Source organism: Corvus cornix, chromosome 3 (assembly GCF_000738735.6).
Source record: "Corvus cornix cornix isolate S_Up_H32 chromosome 3, ASM73873v5, whole genome shotgun sequence".
Taxonomy (NCBI): Eukaryota; Metazoa; Chordata; class Aves; order Passeriformes; family Corvidae; genus Corvus; species Corvus cornix.
The window spans coordinates 86,070,906-86,096,372 of NC_047056.1; the positions used below are offsets into that span (position 1 = coordinate 86,070,906).

The 25,467-nt window shown below is 35.7% G+C and overlaps 1 protein-coding gene across 11 annotated transcripts in view; it reads right to left on the bottom strand.

Moving 5' to 3' along the window:
* Positions 1-25,467, bottom strand: part of ADGRB3 (adhesion G protein-coupled receptor B3) — a 448,905-nt gene that overhangs the window by 17,911 nt on the left and 405,527 nt on the right. For 6 of the 11 annotated variants that reach the window (XM_010405697.3, XM_010405654.3, XM_010405707.3 and 3 more), the window contains 9 exons: positions 25,025-25,094; positions 20,190-20,256; positions 17,986-18,071; positions 14,432-14,530; positions 13,940-14,111; positions 6,977-7,072; positions 5,599-5,638; positions 2,404-3,047; positions 2,132-2,245 (listed from right to left, as the gene is read on the bottom strand). In XM_010405697.3, coding sequence (XP_010403999.1) covers positions 2,132-2,245; positions 2,404-3,047; positions 5,599-5,638; positions 6,977-7,072; positions 13,940-14,111; positions 14,432-14,530; positions 17,986-18,071; positions 20,190-20,256; positions 25,025-25,094 — 1,388 coding nt within the window. The remainder of the gene's footprint in view (positions 1-2,131; positions 2,246-2,403; positions 3,048-5,598; positions 5,639-6,976; positions 7,073-13,939; positions 14,112-14,431; positions 14,531-17,985; positions 18,072-20,189; positions 20,257-25,024; positions 25,095-25,467) is intronic. The other 5 variants (XM_010405738.3, XM_010405732.3, XM_010405725.3 and 2 more) reach the window with 2 other exon arrangements.

Genomic DNA, 25,467 nt, shown 5'->3' on the forward strand with positions numbered 1-25,467 from the left:
ATATGCAAAAACACAATCACATTCTTTATCTGGCTGGATCTGCTTATCAGGATTTGCCTGAGACTCTGATTTTATTCTATATACAATTTTCTTTCATTTTCCTATCTTCAATTCAGTGCAGCACATCTTCATCAAGTAATGTTGAGAAACACGAAGGCAGACACAAAAGCTGAAACAGTTCCTTTCATTTCTGACCTGCCCTAATATCTGTGTTTTTTTCCCAATACATGGGATTATGCTGGGTTGGATGAGGTTTACAAATAAAACTGGCTTTCTGGATCAAAATACAGCCTGCTAAACCTAATATGTTTCCCAAGTTAGAAGGGACTAAATATTTAGTATCTTATTATATTTTACTACATTTTCTACTACATACTTAGTAGTCTCTTCCGAGCATAAAACTTACATACAGAATGGTGACTGAGATTCTGTGTCTACATCCCATCTTAGAGGTAAACTTAAAATATGATACAAATACAGTTTAAAAAATAACTCTAAAGGAGCAGTACATGATTTTCAGGCCTATATTCCAAAGTGGCATCAGGAACTATAATTTTGTGTATGATGAAGTAACTATTGTTATGCTTTTTACAACTTAACTAAGATCTGCTTTTTTTTTTTTTTTTTCAGGTGTCCTTGATGAACTTTGTCACCAATGGAGGGAAAGAGGCATCACCAGAAATTAATTTAGAGTGGATGGTATGGTGGCATATATGTCCATCCTCTCAAAGAATTATGAAACTTCCTCACATATCTCATCCATATGTCTAATCTTAACTGGACTGTATTTAAGCCTCTGTATCTGACAAAAATGATCTTAAAGACAGTATACTGTAGATAGGTGGGAGAGGATACTGCTGGAACGTGACCTTAGATATTCTGCTTTTGGGGTTGCATTAAATTTGGGAACTCCTGTGCACTACCTAAGATCTATTAACTAATATATCTGAACTGAGGGCAGGAATTTCTTTTACCACGCAGACTTGCTTTGAAAGAGACTGTCTATTTGAGCACTGAACAGGCAAGCACTTAAACTACCTTTTAGAAACAAGTTTGAAAATTTGTTCAAGATTATTCATAATCACTTTAACAACAACCAAAGCATGGGTAATTTTTGATTCACTGCAGATCCCCATGCTTCATTTTCTATTCATTTTTAAGTTAAATCAAATCTTGTAAAACTTATGCTAGTACACACAATATAAACAGCACAGAAAATACTTCGCTTTCAAAGCCTGGAAAGATATCTCTTGAAAAGAAACTAAATTCTTCTGCCCAGACTCTTCATAAAACTTCATCTACATTAAACTTCAACTCAATTTTAAAAGAAATATCCGTAAGTATCCACCATTTATGAAGTATCAGCTACAGCTGCATCTAAAAATTGAAAAATCAGGCTGAGTCTCTTGTTTCCCTACACAGACGGGTCCAAACATTGTAGAGGAATAGCTAATGGCTTCAAGTTTGCACATACAGTAGAATTTTTTTCCATGTGTAACTTCTTTCAGAGAATGAATGAGTACCATGTTTTTCCCATTTGTCTTTCTCTGTCCCACAAAATGCCATGTTTCACAACACTTGACATGCTGGTGAAATGTACTCCCAGTTCTTAAGGAGGCCCAAGTATGACATTAAGTCCAGCTCACTCCTGGCTTTCATAGGTAAAAGCTTAATAAAAACAGCAGTATTTGATGCTTAGGTCTCAAGAAATTGTTTAAATAGTTTTCACCTTGAAAATGCTTAAATCCTACAGACAGACTGTAGTAATAACTTAAAGCCTTTTAAAGGCTTTCCAGTTCACTTTTGCAATCTGACTGAAATCTATGATACTCCACACGAAGCCCACCTGTTCCTACGGCACACATCAGTTGTACCAATGCCTGCATGCACATGCAAACAAAACTAAATCAGTAAATGGTGAACTACTGGATGGAAGAATCCAAGATTTATACCAATGAGAGCAGAATCAGACCTATCATATCTGACATAGATATGATTGTCAGCAATAAAATGGCAAGTATTTTCAACTGCATGTGCTTGCAGGTAGGGCCAATGATTAGCACTTGTATCTTGCAGGAATAGCTTTTCTTCTCATAGCAACAGCAACACAGAATTTTCCAGTGGACTTTACCTGGTAGGTCACGAAATCCTCGGCAGTCGTGTGGAATGTTAAATCTCCAGAACTATATTGTTTCATACAGACTGGCTCTGAAACTTTAGTCTTGTTTTCTAGGTATAAACACTTCTGATAATAAGAGAAATATGAACAGCAGTGTATGATCCCAAACAATAATTTATACTGAATTAAAACATTAGCTTCACCCCTTAGACACAAGACACAATTTATTGTCTTATCATAAAATTAGAACAACAGAGCATGCAATTTGTTTATGCATCACTGACCTCTAAAGAGCTCATTGATATTGTGGATCCAGTTTCGCTTCTTGATAATCCTGCATTGTCATCCAGCTCTGAGGCAATGAAATTCTTCACTGCTGTGCGGGGCTCAAATGGCAAATTCTGCATATGTTCTTGGGTGGGAAGATGCTGGTCTAAATTGATATTAAATTGGTCCATTACAGAGGGATTCATATTGAACTCTGGATTAACTTTGTAGTGCAACAGCCTTTCATGAGGCAAGGTATCCATGCCTATATTCATTTTGCTTTCATCTTTCAGTGATGGCTGTGTATTTACTGAGCCCCGGGGCATGACTATATAGTCGCTTTCTATCATTCGTTCTTGAGGATGGACTATGTCCATATCCGCACCTCTCAAATTATCATCAGTGCATAAATACACAGTCCTCCGCAGCTCACTGTTGTCTTTTTTCAAGCACTGATTGGCCAGTTCACTCATACTCATAGGCATGTGGAGACCTGTTGGTTGCTGGATGATGACTTTGGAGATGATGTTTCCAGGCAAGGTTGAATAGCTCATTCCTTCAGGGCTTGGTCCCTTTTCCTCTTCTTCATCATTTAGTGAAATTCTAGAAAGTGTTCCTGTTATAGTAGCTGCTCTGCAAGGTCCAATGTCTTTATGCAGAACTGTGGGTCAGAGAAGAGGATTCTTACAGCATGAAACCATGTCAACCTAGCACTGCTTTTTCTTGTGGCTTTATCTAGCAGTGCTTCCTTTACCAGTGCACCTTCTAAAATACTTTTCTTTCCACTTATTAAGTTTCATTTTATAAATATTATTTTTGCAACAGCTTTTTTGTGGTTTTGGTTTTTTGTTTTTTTTTTCTCTTCATCTACTGTGCATAACTGACACTGATCTCTGACTAGCTTCAGTCATTTATATAAATTAAAAACACTTCTTCATTTATTCCTACTGACTTAACATAGATTTTAGGTGACTTACAGCTTAAGCAAAAGCCTGCCATGTGGAACTCATTAAGGGTTTTCCAAAAAAATACACTATGACATCTGTAGTGCCATTATTAACTCCACATAACCTCCTGGAAAATGTCAAACAGATTGTAAGGCAGAATAATTTTGTCAATCCATTGTAATGACCTACTGTAAGATTACAACTATGAGCATGTGTTCCTAAACTCCTAAATGTTCCTTTTCACTGACTTTTAAAAACTCTTCTCTGTTAAATTATGTTTTAAATTAAAGTGATGAGAGAATTACCACATTGGGAAGAAATTGCACTGGTATCAGAAAGAATATTTTGCTGCATCTGGAAAGGTTATAAAGAACATAAACGTTTTATAGAAGAGTCATAATTCACTTCTGTTCTAGGCCTGACCTTCCTGGTCAAACTTGTAGCAACATCCAGCAATTTTTGTTGGGGTGAGTTCCACATGTAAAAGTTAATAATCCTCTCATAAAAACAAAATTTCAAGAAGAACTGAAGAATGGCTTAAAAAAAAAAAGCATCTATTCAATCACAATTATTCATCTTAAAAAAATAAATGTAAGTCTATAATTCAACATCTGTAATGAAATAAAAAGGATAGAAAGAAAAAAATTAAAAGTAACCAATTACTGGGCTTGTTCCATCTGGCTGCAGGGATTTCCTGGTCCTGCTTGAAAGTATTTTAATTCACACCAGTGCCATTTTATACAACAAAATCCACCTCATGGGCTAAGACAGAAAGACAACTTGAAGTATCTCAGTTATTACATCTGCATACCTTCTGGTTGCCCAAGGGCTCTGATGACCCAGATCCCCCAGTATCCCCGAGTACCTGCCTGTCAGTTCACTGCCTTTTTCCATAGCAAGCAGCTCATAAGACATCTGACTCTCCTTCCTCACGCAAAACTAACTGCCATTTTTCCATTATGAAAAGAATAACTTACTTCTAAACAACAGTGCACAAATACTTGAATTCGGTGGCTGCTTCAATGTTTCCAGTGGCACTTGTTCAGACATTTCAAACAGTGATCTATCCTCAAACTTTTCATTATCAGAAAGTAGTTCAAACGCTTATCTAGTTAAGCCTGTTCGTTACTGCATTCAAATCAATCTCCTTTAGGATGGCTCTGCCAAGGCCCTCTGTATTGCAGAGCTATGTTATCAGAGGTTAGAAGTGCAAACTACATGGATCAATGCTGGATTTTTGTCTGCATTGGATGGTGACACACATGCATTTGTGTTACAATGTACGATCCTGATTCCTTCGAAATACATGCGCATATTAAAACTGATCTGTAGGGAAGAACTAAGTCTATATTGCAAGAAATTCGGCAGTTTTTAAAGGTGGGTGACTGGAAACTGAAACTTCACCGTAATGAGATCAGCTTTCTTGGCACCTCATATAGCCAGCAAAGGGAGAGAGTGTCCTTCAGGTGGGTGATGCAGAACAGCTAAATCAGGCTTCTGCTCTGACTCACCCTGCAGAGAGGACACACTCTCTCTTTCCCCTTATTGAAAAGTGATGGTGTTTAGGAAAGACTGTTTCCCTAGGAAAAACTGTCCTCTGGATATCTCCTAGATTAAAAAAATTCTGTAGAATTTAAATGGTCATTTATTTTACACTGCACTTTATTTAAACAAGTTTGGCAAATAAATGGCTGAAAATGCATTATCTTTAATATATGGAAACAAACACAGCTGACTGATTAAAGATCACGCTACTGAAGTATCTTTTAAAAACCCACAACTTTTCTCAGTAACATGGAATGAAACTTTATTTTCTTAAGCTATTGTTGATTTCACTTTGAGTCCTAAAAATCATACCCTCTTTAAAATCAATGCAAATTGATGCATCCTTCATATAAACAGCTGTCAAGGTACACTATTTTGTATTTTTTTGTTAAAGCAAAATTATGTTTTCACATTTGCTTGTGTACTGGGGAAAGAAAGCTTAATATGTGAAGAACTATCTTCTTTCCACAACTATTTGCTTTTTAATAGACAGTCACACCTTTGACTGCTTTCCAACTGCTGAATTCTAGTTAAAGACCTTAGCAAGAAAATCAAATAAATGTATTCATACAGTGGCATAATTTTTCACATTTTCTTTTGTTTAAATTCATAAATATAACCTATAAACAGCTAAATCCCAATATTTTTCTGGCTTTCACTTCACAAGGAACTCGTACAAGACCACTTTTTGTTGGCTAAATACTCTCTCAATGTTCTTACCTGACCGACAAGCAATGTCCACATCCTTCTCAAAATCAGTCTGTAACAAGAAACAGTGAAACAGAACAGCCATTATTAATTAAAAAAAAAAACCACAATACCTTTTTGCCAACTAGCGCTTCCAAAATGTCCTACTTACAGGGTCACAGTCTCTTAAAAGTGGTTTCTTGTTGCTGAGAAGGTGAAGTGTATTGTTTTACAACAGCAGAGCTTTACAAAGTTTCCTAAAGTATAACTGGGTGGTTTTCAAAGTATGCTGCCTGACCAGAAAAAATAAAATAAAATAGGTGGAAGTAGAGTATATAATTTTAATAAAATGATACAGTGTATAGTTTTTAATGTATATGGAAGAATAACTTCAACATCTCATCAAAGGACCTTCTTTAAGGAAGATTTATGAAAAGAAGTATGAAAAATAGCCTGCAATACAAATTACTGTGAATAAATGTAATCCAAGTAGTCCATCCTTTTTGAAACTTCATTAATTTGTTATGAAGTGCTTATTTGTTATAAAACATTCTGTCATTTTTTGCTACTAATGTAGTCATATAAAATTTTTGTACTCCCTGATAACAACTATTATTTATTTCATTGTGCAAAAATTAATTGTGAGAACTAAGGAAGAATTTTAACAGTTGGAAATCAAAGTACACTTTTCCTAGTTAAACAAAACTATTTATTCTGTTAGAAAATTTAGTTACTTTTTATTTTCGCAATAAGTTTATTCCATGCTAAATATCCAGTGAAAGTGATCTCTTTCTTGCTTGTGAAGTCCAAACAATAAATTCATTTTTTGAGTCATCATTTTGAAGGGCATCTGCTTGCTGTACCTTGCATTTTTGTTGATCCTTGAATGTCTTTATGGCCTGATTCTGTCCCCATTATAGTCAATGACAAACTGTTGTTCAAAGTGAAGAGACCAATATGTTGTCTGAATATACTAACAGTATTATCCAAATTCACTATCTCTTATTTTAACACACTAAATAGATTCCCCTTGTAGAATGTCTAGCACTCTCTCCTTGTTTTGTTTGAGAACACTTTTCAAGGCCTTGTGAAGGGAAATACATCAGTACTCTGCACCAACACTAGAAAAAGTCACAGTATATTGTTAAATTATTTTTTATTACCTTATGTAAGAATTTTTTTGTCCCAAAGAGCACTGGTGGAAGATACTAATTCACTGTGCTCCACTAAATAATCACACCAATAATTTAAAACTAGGTAAGATATTTAAGCAAGCAGATAATGACCTAAACTGTCTTTTGCTTAGGTGTTAATATTTCAGCTATGCAAACTTGTCACATACAAAACATTAAGTTTTTTCTTTGTTTTAGGAACACTAAATTCATAGCCAAAGAAGAAAACAAAAGCTAACCATGATTTGAGCATGTCCATTAGGAAAAGAACTTGAAGAATCTGCATTGATTGGATCTTGGCAATTTCTTAGTCGACATCTGAATGCATCTTGAACCTGTGAAAAAAATACCTTATACTGACTCTTGTGTAACATCATATTAGAGATTAAATAAAACCATATCAAATACAATGCATGAATTTTCTTTAGCCCACTTAATAAATCAGAGGCAATAAACATAAATGCTTATTTATGCCATTTCATATGTTTGTTATAGTTTGTGGCTGCTACAAATTCTGTCCATCTGTGACATCAAGACCACAGAATTAGATTTATATATGGCCAGAACTAGCTACTAGACAGTGATTATATGGTATTTAAGCCAAGTCTGTCTTGGTGATAATATTTGGCTTTGTCTTCTCATTCATTTTGGTACAGGTCTGATAAAAGGATTAATAGATATACTGCTAACCACTGCAAGATAAACTGTATCTTCTTGATAAACGTATGATTCTTGAAAGACAGTTCTTTACAGTTATTGTAATCATTTCTTAACAGTTATTGTAATATCCCAATTGTACTTCAAAACATAAGTCTATTTCAACTGATTCCAACAATAATCTTTAACTCCACGTACAGGGAATCTAGCGCATCTCTTCTAGGACTAAGCTCTTCAGATGAGAGAAATATCTTCAATGTGAGCACAAGAAGAAAAGTGGACTATTTGCACATAGATTTCTTAAAGTACAAAAGGAAGTTATCAGAAATTACTGTTTATTAATATGATCCATAAAGTAAATTCAAAGACTTGCCCCTAAAACACAGTATATTTGAGGAATCATTTTTCATAGGAAATGCTTTTTTTACTTTCATTTTGGACAGAGTGTACGTTTAAAGAAATACTATTATTCAGTACTTCTGTTAGAAATGTGTTTCAACAGAGAGGTACATTCAAAAGGAAAATGCAGTTCCTGTTTGTTGACAGCAGTATACAAACATATTTTACTGCTTTCTCAGATGTACAACAATAAGGATGGCAAGGCAACTTTAGGAATATGTTTTATAATGTGAACTCTAGTTCCAGAAATGCAAGTGTCTATATTAAATATATAATATATTCCTGATTGCAAGATTTAAAAAAAAAAAAAAAATTCAAACAATTTCTGGTTTCAGTATAACAGTACTATGAATGAAATGCTTATAAAAAATGACATTCCATTTATTATCTGTAAAAATTACTTCATGTCTTATTCAGAATAATTAAAAGGGAGAAAACTGTCTTTATTCATGGACATTTTGTGAATAGCAGAAGAAGATAATTAATTAATTGTTGCTTATGAGAAGCTTTCCCCTTTAAACTTATCATATTCTATTGCTCTCACAACAGCGAAAATGAAATAAAAAAATATTGTGATTGGAAAGCATTTTTTTAAAGGGCTCAACCCTTAAATGAACAGGAGTGCTCTGGAGTCTTGATAAGTGACTGTTGCAGGTGGAGGGAGCCAAATATAGGGCAGAAAGAAGAACGAAGCAAGATGGGAAGGTTTGTATTGATTCCAAAACACCAAGACTTACCACATATTGTAATTTAAAGTGTGCTGTATCAAGACTCAGATTCTGATTTTAGGCACTACACTTGCTTTGGTCTTCCATGTGTTTGATGTTAATTTAATTTGGCATCTCCCACTTGCTGCAAATTTAATCTAAGTCTTCTCTCACTTTATCAATGCTGAAGTTAGGCCACACTTCAGAGTTTTATACTCTTGGATAAGCACTGGCACAGTGATTTGACAAAAAATATAACAAAAAATACCTCCTTCAAAGCATCCCCAGCTGTGAATCTCATCTCAAGGCATATGATGATTGACCCCAAAGCATTGTTACTTCAGAACATACTGTTTATCTCACTGCACTCCGTGCAGTGGGCCTCCTCATTTTTGGGACTCTGTGCTCATGGAGGTTCCCCAGTTCTAATACTCCAACAACCTTAAGAATCTCATGTCATACTTTCAGTGCCTTCTACATTAAAGCCGTGAATCTTGATCTTAGGATCCTCTTAAACGTGCATGTTTCTTACAAAGCCTCTGAGGTGCAAGCAGCATATGATTTGAACATGTTAACAGAATGTCAGATTTAGCATTATCCATGATACTGACATATGTTGCAATTTCTAGATGTCCTCACCCAAGTCAGATTCAAAATGGTTGAACTTTCTAAATACCAGCTTCCTCTTCTAGACTGCTTGTTCAAAACTGTTGTTTGAGTATGTAAAGACTGTGCTGTCTTTACATTTTACTTTGAAACATAATCTTGTTTTTTCCCCCTGCCTTTTAACATCAAGTTACAAGATTTTCTTAGAGTCAGGCAGAGAAGGAGAGACAGATGTGATGAACGTGCAGATACCAGGGAAGTAGTTTCCTTAGCAACAGCAATCAGCTCCAAGCTTTTGTAATTTACCCTTGCCCTACTCATGTACTTTTTATTTTTCTCCTGCAATTCTGAAATGTGGGCTCTAGACGCCAACGATGAATTTAATCCAAATGCTCTCTGCTCCGCAGAGCACAGCTAAGGAAAAAAATACATGTGGGTTCCTCCCATCGCCAGCATTAACCTAAGTTACTCAGTGTGATTCAGATCAGCTTTAAAGCATCTTGTGTTCAAGCAGATCAGGCAAACTGTTTTGCTGAGATAGATGAGCTTCAACACTAATCCCTTGTATCATTCTCTGTTCTGCGACACATTCATCACCATTTTCCAATGCCCAATTAGGTGTTTAAACAGCAAGGTGAGGGGAAAAAAAGAACAACTCTGGGCTCTCTGGGCTAAGAAGGCAACACGAAGCAATAATACCTAACTACTTTGCATTTTTCTTCCAAAATTTCCAAATAGTCTTATGCTTAAAAAGTATTGTATTTATTTTAGGAGTTAGGAAATAGAAATCTAGAAAGATTTAATGTCTTTCCAAGATACACTGAATTGATGGTGGACAGAAATAGATGACCTATCACTTAGTTCTCTTCCAGTTGTACATCTTAGTTGGTAAAAATCCCTGGCTTCCTAATGCAGCCCCCATCACGCAAGGTCTTCCATATAGTGTGTTAGAGAAAGTAACAAATGTTTCCATCATTTATGTTTATATCAATATAACTAAGAAGAAGAAAAGGGGCTTTTATATATAATTGTAGAAGTCTGTGTCTTTTTGTGATGTAATGACAATAAAGAAATAGTAAAACAGGGTTGTCCTCTTTGTTTGGATTTTATGGTGATATATTCCTCCCCAATTTTTTTTTCCCCTGACAGTCAGAATTATTGTTTTGCCTGTGCTGGCATGCTATAAATACTAGATCAATCTTATAGGCTATAACTGAGATAGCTTTGTAGCTGTCGTCAAGAGTGACAAATATGCTGGCAAGATTTCCTTGACAGGCACTGGCAGAGCTAAATGCTTTTGCAGACAACCACAAGTACTAGACTATTCTTTCAGCTGGGAGGTACCACGTGCAGTGCAAAAACGGCATTGCCCACTCTGCATGATGCCCATTCTCTTGCCCTGTACTCACCTGAGGGTCTCTGGAGCTGGAAAGCCAGACTCTAGAGCCAGAGTGAAACATAACTCACTGGACTTACATCTCTTTCTGTGTAGTAGACAACTATGACTTTGCTGCTGCAAACTGAACCAAGTAAGTGCAGACCATACACATTTTTGAAATTAAAACTGATTTATGTGCATCAACATTTACTTCTTTGTGCTTCTTGAAGAAATTTCTATGAATTTTCTTTTCCCATATGAAAAAGATTGCCTTAATTCATTCCTCAAGAGTTTTGACCAGTTTGCAATTTAGTCTGGAGGACTAAAGAAGATTAAATGTGTTCTGTCAGATAGAGTTCAGTCAGCAATATTCCTAGACTTCTTCGTCTTCCACCAACACCACTATCATCATTTTGGCTGGAGATAATCTATTGATTAGTGAATAAGTTGTCTCTGTACATTTATTTCTGCCTAAGTTGTCATGACTGAAGACGAAACACCTCCTCCACTTTGATAAGGGAGAATCTTATCAAACCTTGGTGCTTTTTGGGCCTCACTGGGAAGTCTTCTCGTGAGGTCATTTTTTAAAATACCATGTAAACAGATTATTTAGATGCTTTATAAAATGCCTATCTTCTAGAATTTCCATGTTAGAGCTGGGACGTGTAACTGCTAAGACTGACGTGCTGGAACAACTTCTGTTAGTTGTTAAACAGAGCAAGGATTCTTTGCAGTTAGATTATATATATATATATTTATAAATACATATATCTGCAATTTGCTAAAAAAGCAGTGAATAAAATAAACCATAAATAGCTGATTTCCTACACATAAACAGTTAAGATTCTAAATTCCTGTATCAACATATTCACAATCCGGTATTTTTGCATATTGCTTAAATTAGAAACAGTGAGCTAAAAGTAGTTCCCACCAAGGTACCCTACAAATTTGAAAATTGAGCTTACATGTAGAAAAGACTAATTCCACCTCAATCACCACAGTCCTACCGGGGAGTATGGTCAGACAAGAATTTTTCTATGAGATGTTCAGCATTATTGAAGCATTCCCTGGGAATGAAGCATTGGCAGCAAAGAGCTATCATTAGAATAGGAAACCTGTCTTTAATTCAAGGCTTAGGGCATTGTTGGAAGATGAGTGTTGATTTTCATCTCTCACCAACAGTCAAAATACATTTTTTTTCCAAATAAGCTTCTGCTTTACTTGCTTTACTGCACTGATGCAGACTTTTTTTAAAAATTTTATTTTATACAGTGCTATGCTAAATTTTGTTAAGAATTTCTTAAAGATTTTGGTCTTTTTTTGACAAAATCAGTGACTGGTAACCAGGTATATGTTTCAGCCTCTTTGGATCCTTACAAAAGAAACAAGAAAATGGAATTAGGACACAAGGATATGGAGTTAGAACATGAGGAAATTAAATGAATATGAGAATTCAGATTGGACATTACAAAAAGGTTCTTCGCCCTGAGGGTGGTTGGTCACTGGAACATACTTAGTCACGGCTCCAAGCCATGGCCAGAGTGCGAGGAGTGTCTGGACAACACTGAGTCATATGGTTTAGTTTTCGGTAGTTCTGTGGGGAGCAGGGAGTTGGACTCAATGATCCTTATGGGTCTCTTCCTACTGACAATATTCTATGACTTTGTGAATGATAATGCTGTTCATATTGCTTTGGTTTTGAATGTTTCACATGCAACCTTGAGCAAAAGGTATATATTTTAAAATAAAAATGATTCCCTAGGACAGTGAGCGGGAGGTGGTGTGCCCTTCTAGGCTAATTAATATATCCCAATGGATACAAAAATTTCACAGACAGGAAAACCAGGATGAAATCACAATTCTTCCTATTGAAAATAGATGCAGTGTCTTACCAGACACTGTTCTTGTAGTAACAAGAATATGTGAAATGATGGCTTTCAGATTTACAGATGAGTCTACCCTCTTTCACAGATGTAAATCATATTGGGAAAGAAACTGCTGAAGAAAATAAGGGGACTGCACAACAGTTCTACATAAAATGGATTTTTCTTGAGTATTATCTCTTATCCTGCACATATTTTTATCCTGAACAAAAGGAAAAGCCAAAGGAAGAAAAACGAAAATGTATTAAATGAGGTAAGCCCCTTCCAATATGAGAGCTGACAAACCAATAAATACAAAAGTTCATAGCCCCTAACAGTGTGATTAAAATGAGAAGGAATCAGCACAATGTAAGCTGCTGTATTCTGCAAGATACTGATTTTTTCTTTAAAAATTGAAGACTTCATTATTTGATAAGATAATCACATATGCATACTGTGAAGTATAGTGATATAAATCTCATGCGAAGTGGTACAATACTGAAAGAATTGAATAAATTATGTCACTCATAATTATTTTTCATTAATATACTGACTTTTAAAGGGTGTCAGTGGTGGGAAGGGAAACCCCTGTGTGAGATTCCTCACTCAGCATTGACAACAAACCTTTCTTGAAACACCTTGCTTGGGTTTTTTTAGTCCCGAGGTGCTTTCAAATAACTTTTGTCCATCCCAGGCAAATATGCTGGGCAGTATAATTTGATTTACTGGTGTGGTAAATATCCTGAAGTTAATAAATGACTAGCACATAGGGATGCCCATGGACCAGGAACTACTCTCCAGTCCAGCTCCACCTGCTCATTTTTGATGGAGGGCTCCATTACCACAGATCTGCCAACAAAGCTGTTATGCTACTGCTCTCAAACCCGTCTCAATAAAATGTGGGGTTAGTTAGCAGGTTAGGCAGGTTAGAGAAGCTGTCACCAGAGCCAGATTAAAGAGCACTTGTGTAGGAGCTTTGCCATCAGATTTCAGCGGTGATGAATCCTGTGGCAGGTGGCACTGAGCTGTGAAGGGCAGGCCAGGGTAATGCTTGTCCTCGCTGTTCTCACAGCACTCATCTGTCTTCATCCTTGCTGTCCCCATAATTTTCGTATGTACCTGAGTTTGTACAACTGAAATGGTAGATCTTCACCAACACAACACATCATCTCCTTGTGTCCTCTTTCACAGACAGTATAAGCACAAAAAATGTTGTGTTTGAATCTGTTTTAGAGAGCATAAAAGTCTACAGCTTTTGGTCTTCAGAAGAGCATTTATGTTTGCATTTTCCTATACTCATTGGGAAATACTAAAACTTAGAAATAAACTGTACTTGGGATTGATTAAAAGACACCTTGAATTAAGTTGGTAAAGTTTTATACTGATATTTTGCACTTGGAAATAACTGATCTTCCCCCTCTCTTTCACTTTTTCTCTTTTCCTCTTTCACTTGTTCCTATACATGTCACCATAAATTATTTTTCTCTTTCCATGAAATATATATCTGCAGAGCAAGCCATATATAACCCTAAAGAGCAGTTGAGAGATTAACAGGAGCACAGCCCTTAGGAAAACCAGGAAGCCATTCCTCACCTCCCTTCGGAGAATACAATGGACCATGACAATAACAAAGCCTTGTAATGAATCAAATACTGCAAAAAGTATCTGAAATAATATTGATCTTTTGTCTGTCATGGCCAGAACTGCAGACATCCAAGTCAGTGCTAGAAGTGGCAACACCACACAGGAGCTCCAAAGGGATGCCCTATTGAAAAAAAGAGAAAAGCAGCATTGTAATATTGTAAAAAAATATTAAAAGCTCACTATTAAAATAAAACATATTTAAGGATGTCACTTTATCAATTTAACTTGAAAATCATAGAAAAGAATGTAACAGTTACACTTTATGTTCTAAAGAATATCCCGTATTCAGTTAATAAACACATTTGCAAAATTTTTTTTAAGTATTTAAATGTGCTTAGCACTTTATACAGTGTTAGCAAACACAGTTGTCATCATCAAACTATTGTCTCACATGCACTGTATAAGATTTGTAACAAGAAGATGTAAATGATCAGGACTAACATGGCATTACTGGCGGTGGTGGCTGACAAAGCTGTTGTTGAAACTACTCCACACTTGGCACATTTGAGCGTCAAACCGCTATGAGGCTCACTCATCTGACTGCAAACAAACAGAACACCCACAAAAAGAACAAAATATTGAATCGTCACCAAAAAACGTTGCTACTGAAATTTAGCTTTTAAATATGACGTCATGCAAAAAAAGTAAGTAGACTTATTCGAGATGAATGCTCTATATTGCTGAAAACCTGTATTTTGTACCTTACATTATTGTTAGCTTTAAATGTTAATGCTATGGGGCTTAATTTCATGCAAACTTTATTTCTTCTATTTAGTCTAAAAAAGGCCCCAAATGTGATCAAAACTGCTCAGTACACTGAAGTAAACATAAGCATGTGCTAGGATAGACACACAAAGTGAAATCCCTCTATTCAGACCTGATGAAAGACTGTTGGATCCAAATATGCTTGAGAAAGAGCACAGGTCACTTAAAAGAGGGATGCGAAGTATGGATCATTACAGAGCATTAATAAGGAAAGAAACCCGCAAAATTTATTCAAGCATCAAATCAGTATATGCATACTGTATAGTCAGATTTAGTGACCTGCATGGCCCACTAATACCTGGAATGGTTTTATTTATGCCATATGAAGGTCTGAATACAGGGCTTTGAAACATATGGAATCTGATGAAATAAATATCAGTTGGTACTAAAAAAAGGGTGACCCCTTTTGCTTTTTAATAAAACACAGTACACAAGCATTAAGCTCAAAGCATTTTGTATAGACACTTGTACCTCTGCACCTGTCAGAAGAGTTAAAGGACAAAACCTGGAATTTAAGTTTTCTTTTCCATACAGCATGCATTTAGCTTCTTGAATCAACTAAATAAATTTTCCTATTTTTCCTATTCCTTCTCTTTCTGCTATCAGAACCAGGAATAACCGTAGATGACCAAGATGTGATATAGCTGACAGGAAGGATGTTTTACCTATTTCCAGCTGTAAAGTGGTAAGCAGGGTGAAGATAAGTAACATTTTGGGTTTTTTCCCAGTTATTTCAACCAACTGAACTTTTTGCTATTGCCAAATCCAGCACACACAAGACTTCTAACATACTGCCCAAAACAACATTGAAATCCAGTGTTTTCCACTTTGATAAACCAAATGATGATTTTCCATTAAAAAGTGCAGTATATTTCCCATAAAAAGGCAGTTTCTTCCATAAGAAAACAGTGAGAACCACGATCTTTTATAAGACAATTTTGGGGTGAGAAAATAACTCAGTGAATCCACTTCAGTTGGCATCAATTAAAAATATAGATTAAAGAATGAACTAGAGAAATGCCTTGGGTAAGTATAAACTAAGCTTGCAAAAGTACTTTCTGTCTTTGCCTGGCAGTGCTTCAGCATTATTAGACTGGATTATTCTCTTTACCTCTACAAAACTGCTCTGGATCTTGCCAATAATAATAGAACTTTATGTGCGTATAAGCCGAATGCAAATTTTCAGCCTGGGCATTTGCATATTCTTCCTCTTTTACCAGGAAAAGGATTGAGATCATGATTGAGATCCATCAACATATTTTTCACCACTTGTTGATTGTCCATATGCTTATTAAGGTGGTAAAAAGCATATGGGGTTAGTATATTTTGCCCCATTCACTTGTTTTAAATCCTAGAGCTGAACTTTTGACTGAACTTTTGACAAATATAGGTTCAATGTTTGCCAGGAAGAATGAAGTTGTCTTCCTTAGCATGGCTGGCAAAAGATGCTTCAGAAATGAGCAACAATCACCTTTCTAGAGGAGATCAAATGATGAACCAATTTCTATGCCCCAAAGAATGACTCAAGAGATGTCATCTGCCAAGTAGTATCAAGGAATGCTGTTGCCAAGCCACCATCTCGTAATATCACACAAGGCAAGATTGTTTCTCATTAGGGTATCTACATCTTTTCCCAAAATATCTGGATTATTTCTAACAGAACAATCTCTGATTCTTTAGCCATTTGTTTTAAAGTTAGATTATATTAAAATAAAATACTTCTTTACTAAGTTGCACGATTAGAAAGTGAGTTATTTGTTTCATCAGGAAAATAAAGTATAAGCAAATAGATTTCTATAGCCAACAACTGAGTAGCTGGGAAAAAAAAAAAAAAGGCAGTTAAATCTAAATTGAATATCCTTGCAAAATGTACAAAGCCAAACCTGTGGCTCTCCCAGCTCCGTATATCACTGGAATTAGAGCATATGTGAATTTGATTTAGTGATTACTATGTTATTGCTACTTTTGAAATAATTTGGGTAGTTTTATACTATTCCAGATTTCACTAGTGCTGTTACAGAGTTAAGAATGCAATGGAGGAATGTAGACAAAAGTAAGGTAATGAAATTAATACTTTCTAATGAAAAATATGAAAACAGAAGAAATGGAATTACAGGGTTTAGAACGTTTGTCAAAATGGTGGAAGAACTGAAAACCAGAAAGACTTAATTGAATTCATATGAAATGCAAATCACACCAGCTGAAGCATAAGAGTACTCATCTAACTTATTAGAAATGCTACTGTTAGTTACATGGTAAAATAATTAAAAGTGAAACTGCAAGAAATTTACCCATAGCAGCAATACATAGTAAAATGAAGATACCATCGTTTATCATTGTTAGAAATTCAGATACTGGTGAAGTTAAACTACAACCTGGCCCAAAATACAATACATGAAAATATAGCTGTAAAAAATCATTATTCAAAGTTTAAATATACTTTCATAAGCATTAAGAAGGTGATGATGCAGTTCTGAAATATTTTTCTCCAATATGCAAGTAATCTAGGTTTGCTGCTGCAGTACTTCATTTTCACCCACTGAAAAAAGTTTCTGATACCACCGTCATAATCTTTTCTTCTCACGATAATAGAATTTTAATGTAAATTCAAGTAAATAATCAATAAGAAACATTTACCTTTTTCTTTTTCTTTTTTAAATCTTAAACCATGGGCGTTTTTTTACTTTGATGTTCTTTTACACTAATTTAGAAAATACACCTATGTAGACGTTATGTGGATATAAGAACAAAGGCAAATTCTTAATGTAGACAAAATGGCAGAATAACATTGACCTAAGTAAGGGACATATTGTTATAAAATATATAACAGTTAACACAAATGAATAACATTTATTGCCACAGTAATTAAATTTGACAGCTAGACAAAACCAATCAGTTCCTTCAGTGCACACAGTTCATAAAACTGTTTTCCTAGATGCAACAGCTTTACACATGTAACCATCTTGTGAAAACTCTGCTCAGATTTGTTTAAGCCTCATTCTTATTAACTTAATACTGTTGTACTTGTGTTTTATTATATTTAGTTTGTTTAGTTGCATTCCCTCAGGGTAACGCAACAGCAGCTTTTGAGATTAATGGAATCTGTTAGAAACATGTTACACTGATATAAAAGTTCACAGCACAATCAAAAGCTTTTTTGGTGAATATCTGTAATTGAAAATTGGTGATACAATTTTAATATGCTTTAAAATAATCCAGTGGTTGCTTACCCCGCTCTATGTTTGAGTTTTTTGTCTAGGATTCCATCTCTGGAAACAAGTTTATTAAATACCAAAATGCCAATCACCATGTTGACCTGTCAAACAGAAAACAAACAGTTGATCTTTCAGTGCCTAAAAGAAAATATTGCATCCTGGCCGTATTGTACTACAGGCCTGCAAAATGCCTCCTCTTACATTTCTGAGTATTCCTTCAGAAATCGTGTAGTGACCAAAAGGTCATATTCTCAGAAAGGTGACATATACACACACCCTGCAACTGGCTCGTTTTTGAACCTTGAATTATGCCTGATATCAAGCTATTTATGTGTACATGTCTGATGGCCAGAAGCTTGAGTAAGATAACTTTAATATTTCGTCAGTTTTCATTGCAACAATATATCCTATTCCAGGAAAACCACTGCAATTTGAGTTCTCTGCACAGGGAAGAGCAAGTCAGAGCATAGCTTCTTTTTAAACAATTATGGTCCACGTGTGTGTTCCCACTTACGCAGAACCAGGCTGTGGTTTTCCATAACTTCCTGCACATTAATCACTGCCTATGTCATTCACCAAAATGTCAGTTTTGAGCCTTGTTTGGCTGCAATTTACTATTTTTGTGGGCCAGAAGAATTCCTGGGATGTCTGTTTAGCTCCATTAAAGTAAATGGTGTTATGATCACATACATGGGTTGAAGATCTAACCGAAAAAACATTAGTGTTTCAGCAGTTGGACTTTGGCTCTTAATGGACATACTAATGGCATTTAATGGACAACTTAATGACTGTTATTATCCATTTGTATTATTGAACTGAACTCTACGAACCTGTCTCTTCATGGCCCTGAAAATAGGTAATACCAATTTTTGAATCTATTAAATAAATGCTCCTTTTTTTATTTATTAGGAAAGGATAATCCTTTTTTCTTTTCAAACTGGTTTTCCAATTCTTGTGCCAAAATACCTAATTGTTACTAGTCTGCCCTGCCAATTCTTTTTCAACTCTATTTTCAGCATTAACATTTTTTAGCTGATGTTATATAATTCTTTGGCTTCATATGCTTAGGCTTAAGTGGCTGCATGGAACAGCTCCTTCCACAGCTACCAGCTAATGGTAGGGCAAAATGCGACTGTGAACTTCAAACATCTCCGAACAAAGACTTGCCAATTAAACAGAGAACATACAGTTACTTCCATGTGAAAATTACAACTGGCTTTTTGTAAACATCCTTGGCTCCTCTGCCGTGACAGAGACTGTGAGTTGTACAAAAGGATCCTGGCTTGACTCCAGGCAATGATGAGACAAACTCTATGGGAGTAGTAAACATCCATTTCAGGAAAATTCACGTAGCTGAATAGCTATATCTTTGATCACTAGTAAGACTGATTCCTTTTTACAAGAGAAAATCAGAAATAACCAGTGCTGATAGAGTTATCATAGTACAAAATTTTTGGATTCAAAATCTGTAAGGGAAAAATGCTAAATAAATTGTTGTAAAACATCCATACAGACTGCAGAGCAGATGACTGATAGCTGATGGCACAGGTAGGATGTAATTCATCTTACCCTGAAGTAGACATCTGAAATACCTCTGATGGTTTGATCTCTAAAAATATGTTTTTTTCTTCACTGACAATGAAATATGGCTGGGGTAACTAGCTTAGATGCAGAAATCTACATTGCAGATGTCTACAATTAAGCAGAAATGAATCCCACACCTAAATGCATGTCCAGAGATGTGGAAGATTAATACACAAACGAGTAACATTTCCCAGCTATGACAATTTTTTTCTTTGCATTCAAAAGCAGTAGCCATGGAGAACTCGCTGGCAGGTTCCACTCCTGTTGCTTTTGCTGGCACAGCAATCCACTGTCAAGCAGCACTCTATCAAGACTGTCACTGAGTTTCACAAGGCAGTGACAATTGCGTAGATGCTGCTGATAATAACTCAGTGATGCCTGTAACAAGTTTTCTGTGCCACTAATCAGTACATTATTCTTTCACAGCTTACTGTGTAAACATGGAGAGATAATTGGTATAAAGAAGTGATATAATCAAATGAATCATGCATTCAAAATACCAAAGGTATATTAAACAACAGTGATCTCAGTATTTACAGCAAAATGCAATATTACTTTATAGCTAAGCTTTCATAATTGAAATGGCACTTTCTATCATTTCATACAAAAATACTGGAAATTATTTTAGTGTTTACCAAGACAACAGCAGCTGCAGGTCCAACGAAAGCATAAAGTAGCCCTCCTTCCAGAGACAGCCAGCAGCTGGAAAGAACATTAGAGAAGAACTAACACAAATTAAAAATAAGTATAACACATTGTCAAGAAAGCATTACTAATCACTACAGCATGTTTTTCCGATGTATGAGATTCATATGCACACACAAAAAATAATTGCTTTGTTGATATGAGGTAGAGAGCTGAAAGATATTTCCATTACCAGAGGTTAACAGTTAAAAATCTTTAATGTGAGTTATACATAAACTGAAATGCCTAAAATGTACAAAAAGCAAAAGAGAAAATAAGTCCACAAATATTTATTGAATCTCCTCTCACCATGTATGATGAGTTAAATGAACAGGTCTTGCCAAGTAGGTATCTAGAAACATTTCTAGCTTACCATATCTGATACTTCTATACTTCAAAGTGATGAAATGGTCAAGTACATGTAATAAAGAACTTCAGAAAGAAACAGGTTTCTGCATATCCTGTCATTTAATAATTGCTACTAGAAATACACCTTAAAGACAATATTTCCCTTAGAGAAAAATCATATATGATCTAACTGTTCTGCATTCCCTATAATATTTTGCAAACAATTTAAATGTATATTTTAAAGCATCTGAAAACTGTATTTTCTGGAGACCTCCTAATCTCAGAGAGTTTGTCATTCTGCATCAGGGCTTTCACTGAAAACCATCAGATTTCCAAACACAGAGCACTTACAGAATCAAATTCTAAATATTTGATATACTATGATGTAAAGCTTTTCATATCTGCAAAAGATCAGGAGCTTCACCCACTGAAGTAAATGCAGCTGTGCTATTTTCCCAGTGATTACGCATTCAAAGAACAGCATGTTTATTTGAATGCATGATCACACCTACATATAAGGAAACTCAAGTGTATACATTCAAATAATTTACTTGGATTTCACATGCAGAAACATTCACATCAGAATCACACATATCTTCTTTATTTTCCAGTACTGGGTTTTTACTTTTAAAATCCAAGTAAAACAAATGCAAGCACATCATAATATTAATGGTCTGCTAGGGCTGGTATTCTCACTGCAAAGAATAAAAGCGTTTTCCATTGCAGTGAAGCCATCTGAAAACTGTCACATGAACCCAACTGCACCAGTGTTCTAAATTCTGGAATGATAAATGGATGCAAATAGTTCCTATCTGCTTCACTGTTGAAAAGGTAATACATGCTAAGCTATTTTACATCCTACCTCAAAAATCAAATACAACACTAATGTTCAATTTATTTTTGCAATGTCAAAGAAAAATGCTTTCAAAATTTCTGCAGTTTTTCTTACTATTTTTTCAAAAGCTAGGTTATTATTGTCAGTCTGGGAAGACAGACTTCTGAGAGGGGGAAATGCATTCGTAGTGCACTTTCTCACCAGTATGAACTTTTAAACTTAGTGAAGATGACCACTCTGAGTAATTAGGACTTGTAATTAAATTTTTCATGTTTATTGGGAGACAGAAGCATCAGTTCATAAAAATAGTTGATGTATTGTAGTTTGAAAGTAATTTCAGTTGCCTGTGTTGAAAAAAGGGTCAATGACAAGTTTTTTCTTAATAAAAAATAAAAATCAGTTTCTAACACAAAACTTTTTGAGACCAAGGGAGAATTGTTCCTTCCCATTTCCATGTTGTAAATGGCTGTTCAAAAGAGTGATTTCCATTTAGAGGCAGAGACCGGAAAAAAATGTAGAGGTTGTCCTTTTTTACACTTAGCCTCTTTTTTACACAACCTGAATTTTCAACAATCTGGATTTTCACCAATGTGTGACATCTTATTGCAATGTACTCAACATTTCCTAGTTGATGACTGAAATTCATTTTTCCTCAATCTTCTGTTGAAGACTTTCTGAAGACAGATTTTCAGGTGCCTTCCTACACCAAAAGGCATTTCTTTCCAATTTTTTACTATTTTTTCCTTCTCCTCTTCCTTTGTTCTGATAGCTTTTTTTTCCCCTGTGCTTTATAGTTGTTTTTATTTTGTTCTCTTGTTCTGTCTTCTTTCTCCCTGATGTGCACATAGCAGAAAACCATATAAATTGATTAGTGTTAAGAGCAGCCACTGGTGGCTTTATGGGACCATGTTACATGGTCATAAAATTCTGCTGAGTGATGAAGCATCTGTACACTTGCTCCTGTGTCCTGTACATTTTGTGAGTTTTTTGATGCTCTCCAGGAGATTGGTTCCTTCTCTTAAGAGAGCATGGCAAGATCGTGACTATGACAGAGTTTTAATTTTTGCTGATGCAATAAATTCCTAGAACTTATCCGCACTCTATGTTAACATGAGCAGTTCACACAGGTTTATTAACTATAAGTTTTAGTAGTGGTGCTTTCATAGTTCTGATTTTCTAAAAAGAGATAGCAACAATATTTATTATAGAAATGGCTGGAAAAAGCTATTAAGCTTTCAGACACACTAATCTTTTCCAGATAACCTGAAATATCTAAAAACTTGTCTCTGATTTAGGAAATCCCTTCAGCTTCTGTATCTCTATCACTAAAAGTGTCTGGGTGAAATATTTTCCTTATGTAGTTTTAAAAATACAGCAATTGAACCATCTAATAATTTGGACTCAGAAAAAAGACAGAAATCAGAGACTGATGATCACAGAAACGGCTCCAATGTGAACAATTCAAGCACTCTCATCATACATATACCATACAAAATTGAGAGGTGCTGCAAAGATTCTTGGACCTTCTCCCTTTTCATGAATCTCTTCATGTGTGGGATTATGGAACTGGAATTAATTCCTTAATTTTCACTTTTAATGTTCTCCATTTAAAAGCTTCATTTTCAAAATGAGCATCTTACAGACCATGAATAGTTTGCAACAGGGCATGTTTCTGACAGCAGCATGTGTGTAATTGACTGCAGCCAAATAGGCAAAATATAGTGTAAGCAATTAAAAACCTTACACAAGTGCTTTAGTTATGGTGGGAGGAGCAGGACAGGAGCTCTCCTTTTACACTGCCCAGCAGTTGTCATGAGATACAATTCTTTGCTGCCTTCTGGAGTGGGACAGCACATCAGCTGCTGATGGAGGAGGAAATCTCCATTCCTTGTCTTCACTGTTTTCCTTATGTAATTCTGATGTCAAATGCAAAGAAAACGTATTTCCAAAAAGATGAGAAAGCTGAATTATGGTTCTATTTGTCCCTTGTATGCTTTCATTTGTTCTTTTCTCCCACAGTACCATGTCAGCTGGATTTGGATCCTGGGAGAAGAGCTGTTACATGTACAGAAACCCGCTCTTTTTTACTTTCCAGGTTACTCTTAATGAATGATTTGTTGCTTTGTCTGAATATTTCAGAATATCCTCTTTTAAAAATGCATTCAGTCCAGGAAGGAAGCAGGAAGCAATGTTAACTAAAGCAAGTCCTCACACATGAATGAATTCAGTAGAGCAAATGTAATGGGATTAATCCTGCAAGGGACAGAGCTACATCCCCAGTGGGGTCTGGACATTGTTATTTTGTGATTTGTAATTCTCACAGCCTAAATAGTTTTCCAGTTGTGGTTCAAGGACTAAATAATAAAAAAAGACAGCAAGATGAGTACATAGTTAAAAAAAAAAAAATCAGAAGAGTTGGTTCTCAACATAACCTTCAAAAGAGGGCTAAGACCACTGTTGCACTTGCCAGCTCTAAGTGCAATTAAGCATTTCAGTTACATAAGACATTCCTCATTAAAAAACTCAAGATGCACATTGTCACAGTTTAAAACTACAGAGCTTAGTGGTTGGAGCCAGTACTCAGAAGGAGATTTGGTTTTGAATTCTTACCCACCCAGAGCTGAAGTGCCAAGATGGTGAGACATACAAGGAAGGGAAGGGGAATCCTGATCTCACCCAGTGATGATGCTAAGGAGAATAATTAAATATTCATTGAAGCAAGGACTTGACCTAACTCATCCACATCTCTGATGAATGCCCTCATTGCCAGTCTACAGAGTCATATTTCCTCTCTTTCTGTCCAGATGCACACTCAATTTCTTAGGCAACGTGAGGAGAGCTCCAAACAGGCTGCCCCAAGAAAACACACTCTTGCATACATAATGGTGGTTGGAGCACACCACTGGCAGAAGGAAGGCCCAGCTCCTTCTTCATCAGAAGACCGAAGGGCAGCCTCTCTGAGGAGTTAATTTTCCGAGGCGCTAAATACACACTGGAACCAGCTAGGTGGCTAAACAGGACCTGCATTAGTTGAGACTAAATGAAGCACACAGATTTCCTCCTTTCTGTCTCTCAAATACAGCACAGCCCAGGAAATGGGCTGGATTAGGGTGTCCAGGAGACAGAAAGGATGGATGGGAGAACTGTTTTGAGATGTTTGAAGGGCTTTGGCTCCAAGCTGCTCAGGGGCATTAAAGTTGAGGTACTTTCTTGGTGTGCAGAAACCTGGGTGCCAAAGAGACTCTTGCCAGTACAGTTTTGGACATGTTTAAAGGCTGGCAAAGGCTACCCATAACATTTAAAATTCTCTTTTGTAAATCTACATAAATGTTAGGTGTCTAAGTGTATCTAATGATCAATGTTCCTTAAAAGTTTACTATTTCAAAATCTCAAACGAAATCTAGGATTCCTGGTGCTTTGCTGAGCTCATTCCAAGACTGGCATGCTGTTTTCTCTTTGTTCTTTTGTGGATCACTCAGTGACTCTTAGGGCAATTCCAAGTGTGAATGGATACCTGTAGAGCCTTTAGAGTGTGCTATGCAGTTGATGGATATGACAATCTTGGTAATTAAAAACATAATTTATCATTTCAGATTGACTTACTAGTGAGCTGTTCCATATCCTTTTGTCTTGGTAAAGCCTATTGATATTGCAACCACTAATGCTGGCAGTCCTGAAAAAAACCAAAACAGTAATAATCATCAGATGCTGAGTAAAATATTGTTGTTCTGCCTGGACAAAAAAATGACAGGGTAAGCTAATGCAAAATGGACAATTTTACATGGAATGAATTATTTAATGAAGCACATTGCTATTGTAGGATTTGTTTTTCTAAAGCACTGGCAGGGAGGAGGACACTGTTTTCTGCCCACAGTGTACCACTTTGATGTAGCTAAATTACTGGTACATTTGACAGGTCTTAACTAGAAAGAGGTTTCATGAATATTCAGAGAGTGTTTTTTTCTTGTTTTATTTTGATTTCTTGATATTACACTACTTTGCTGAAAATCTTCTAAAATTTTGTTAAAATATATTTATAAACGAAT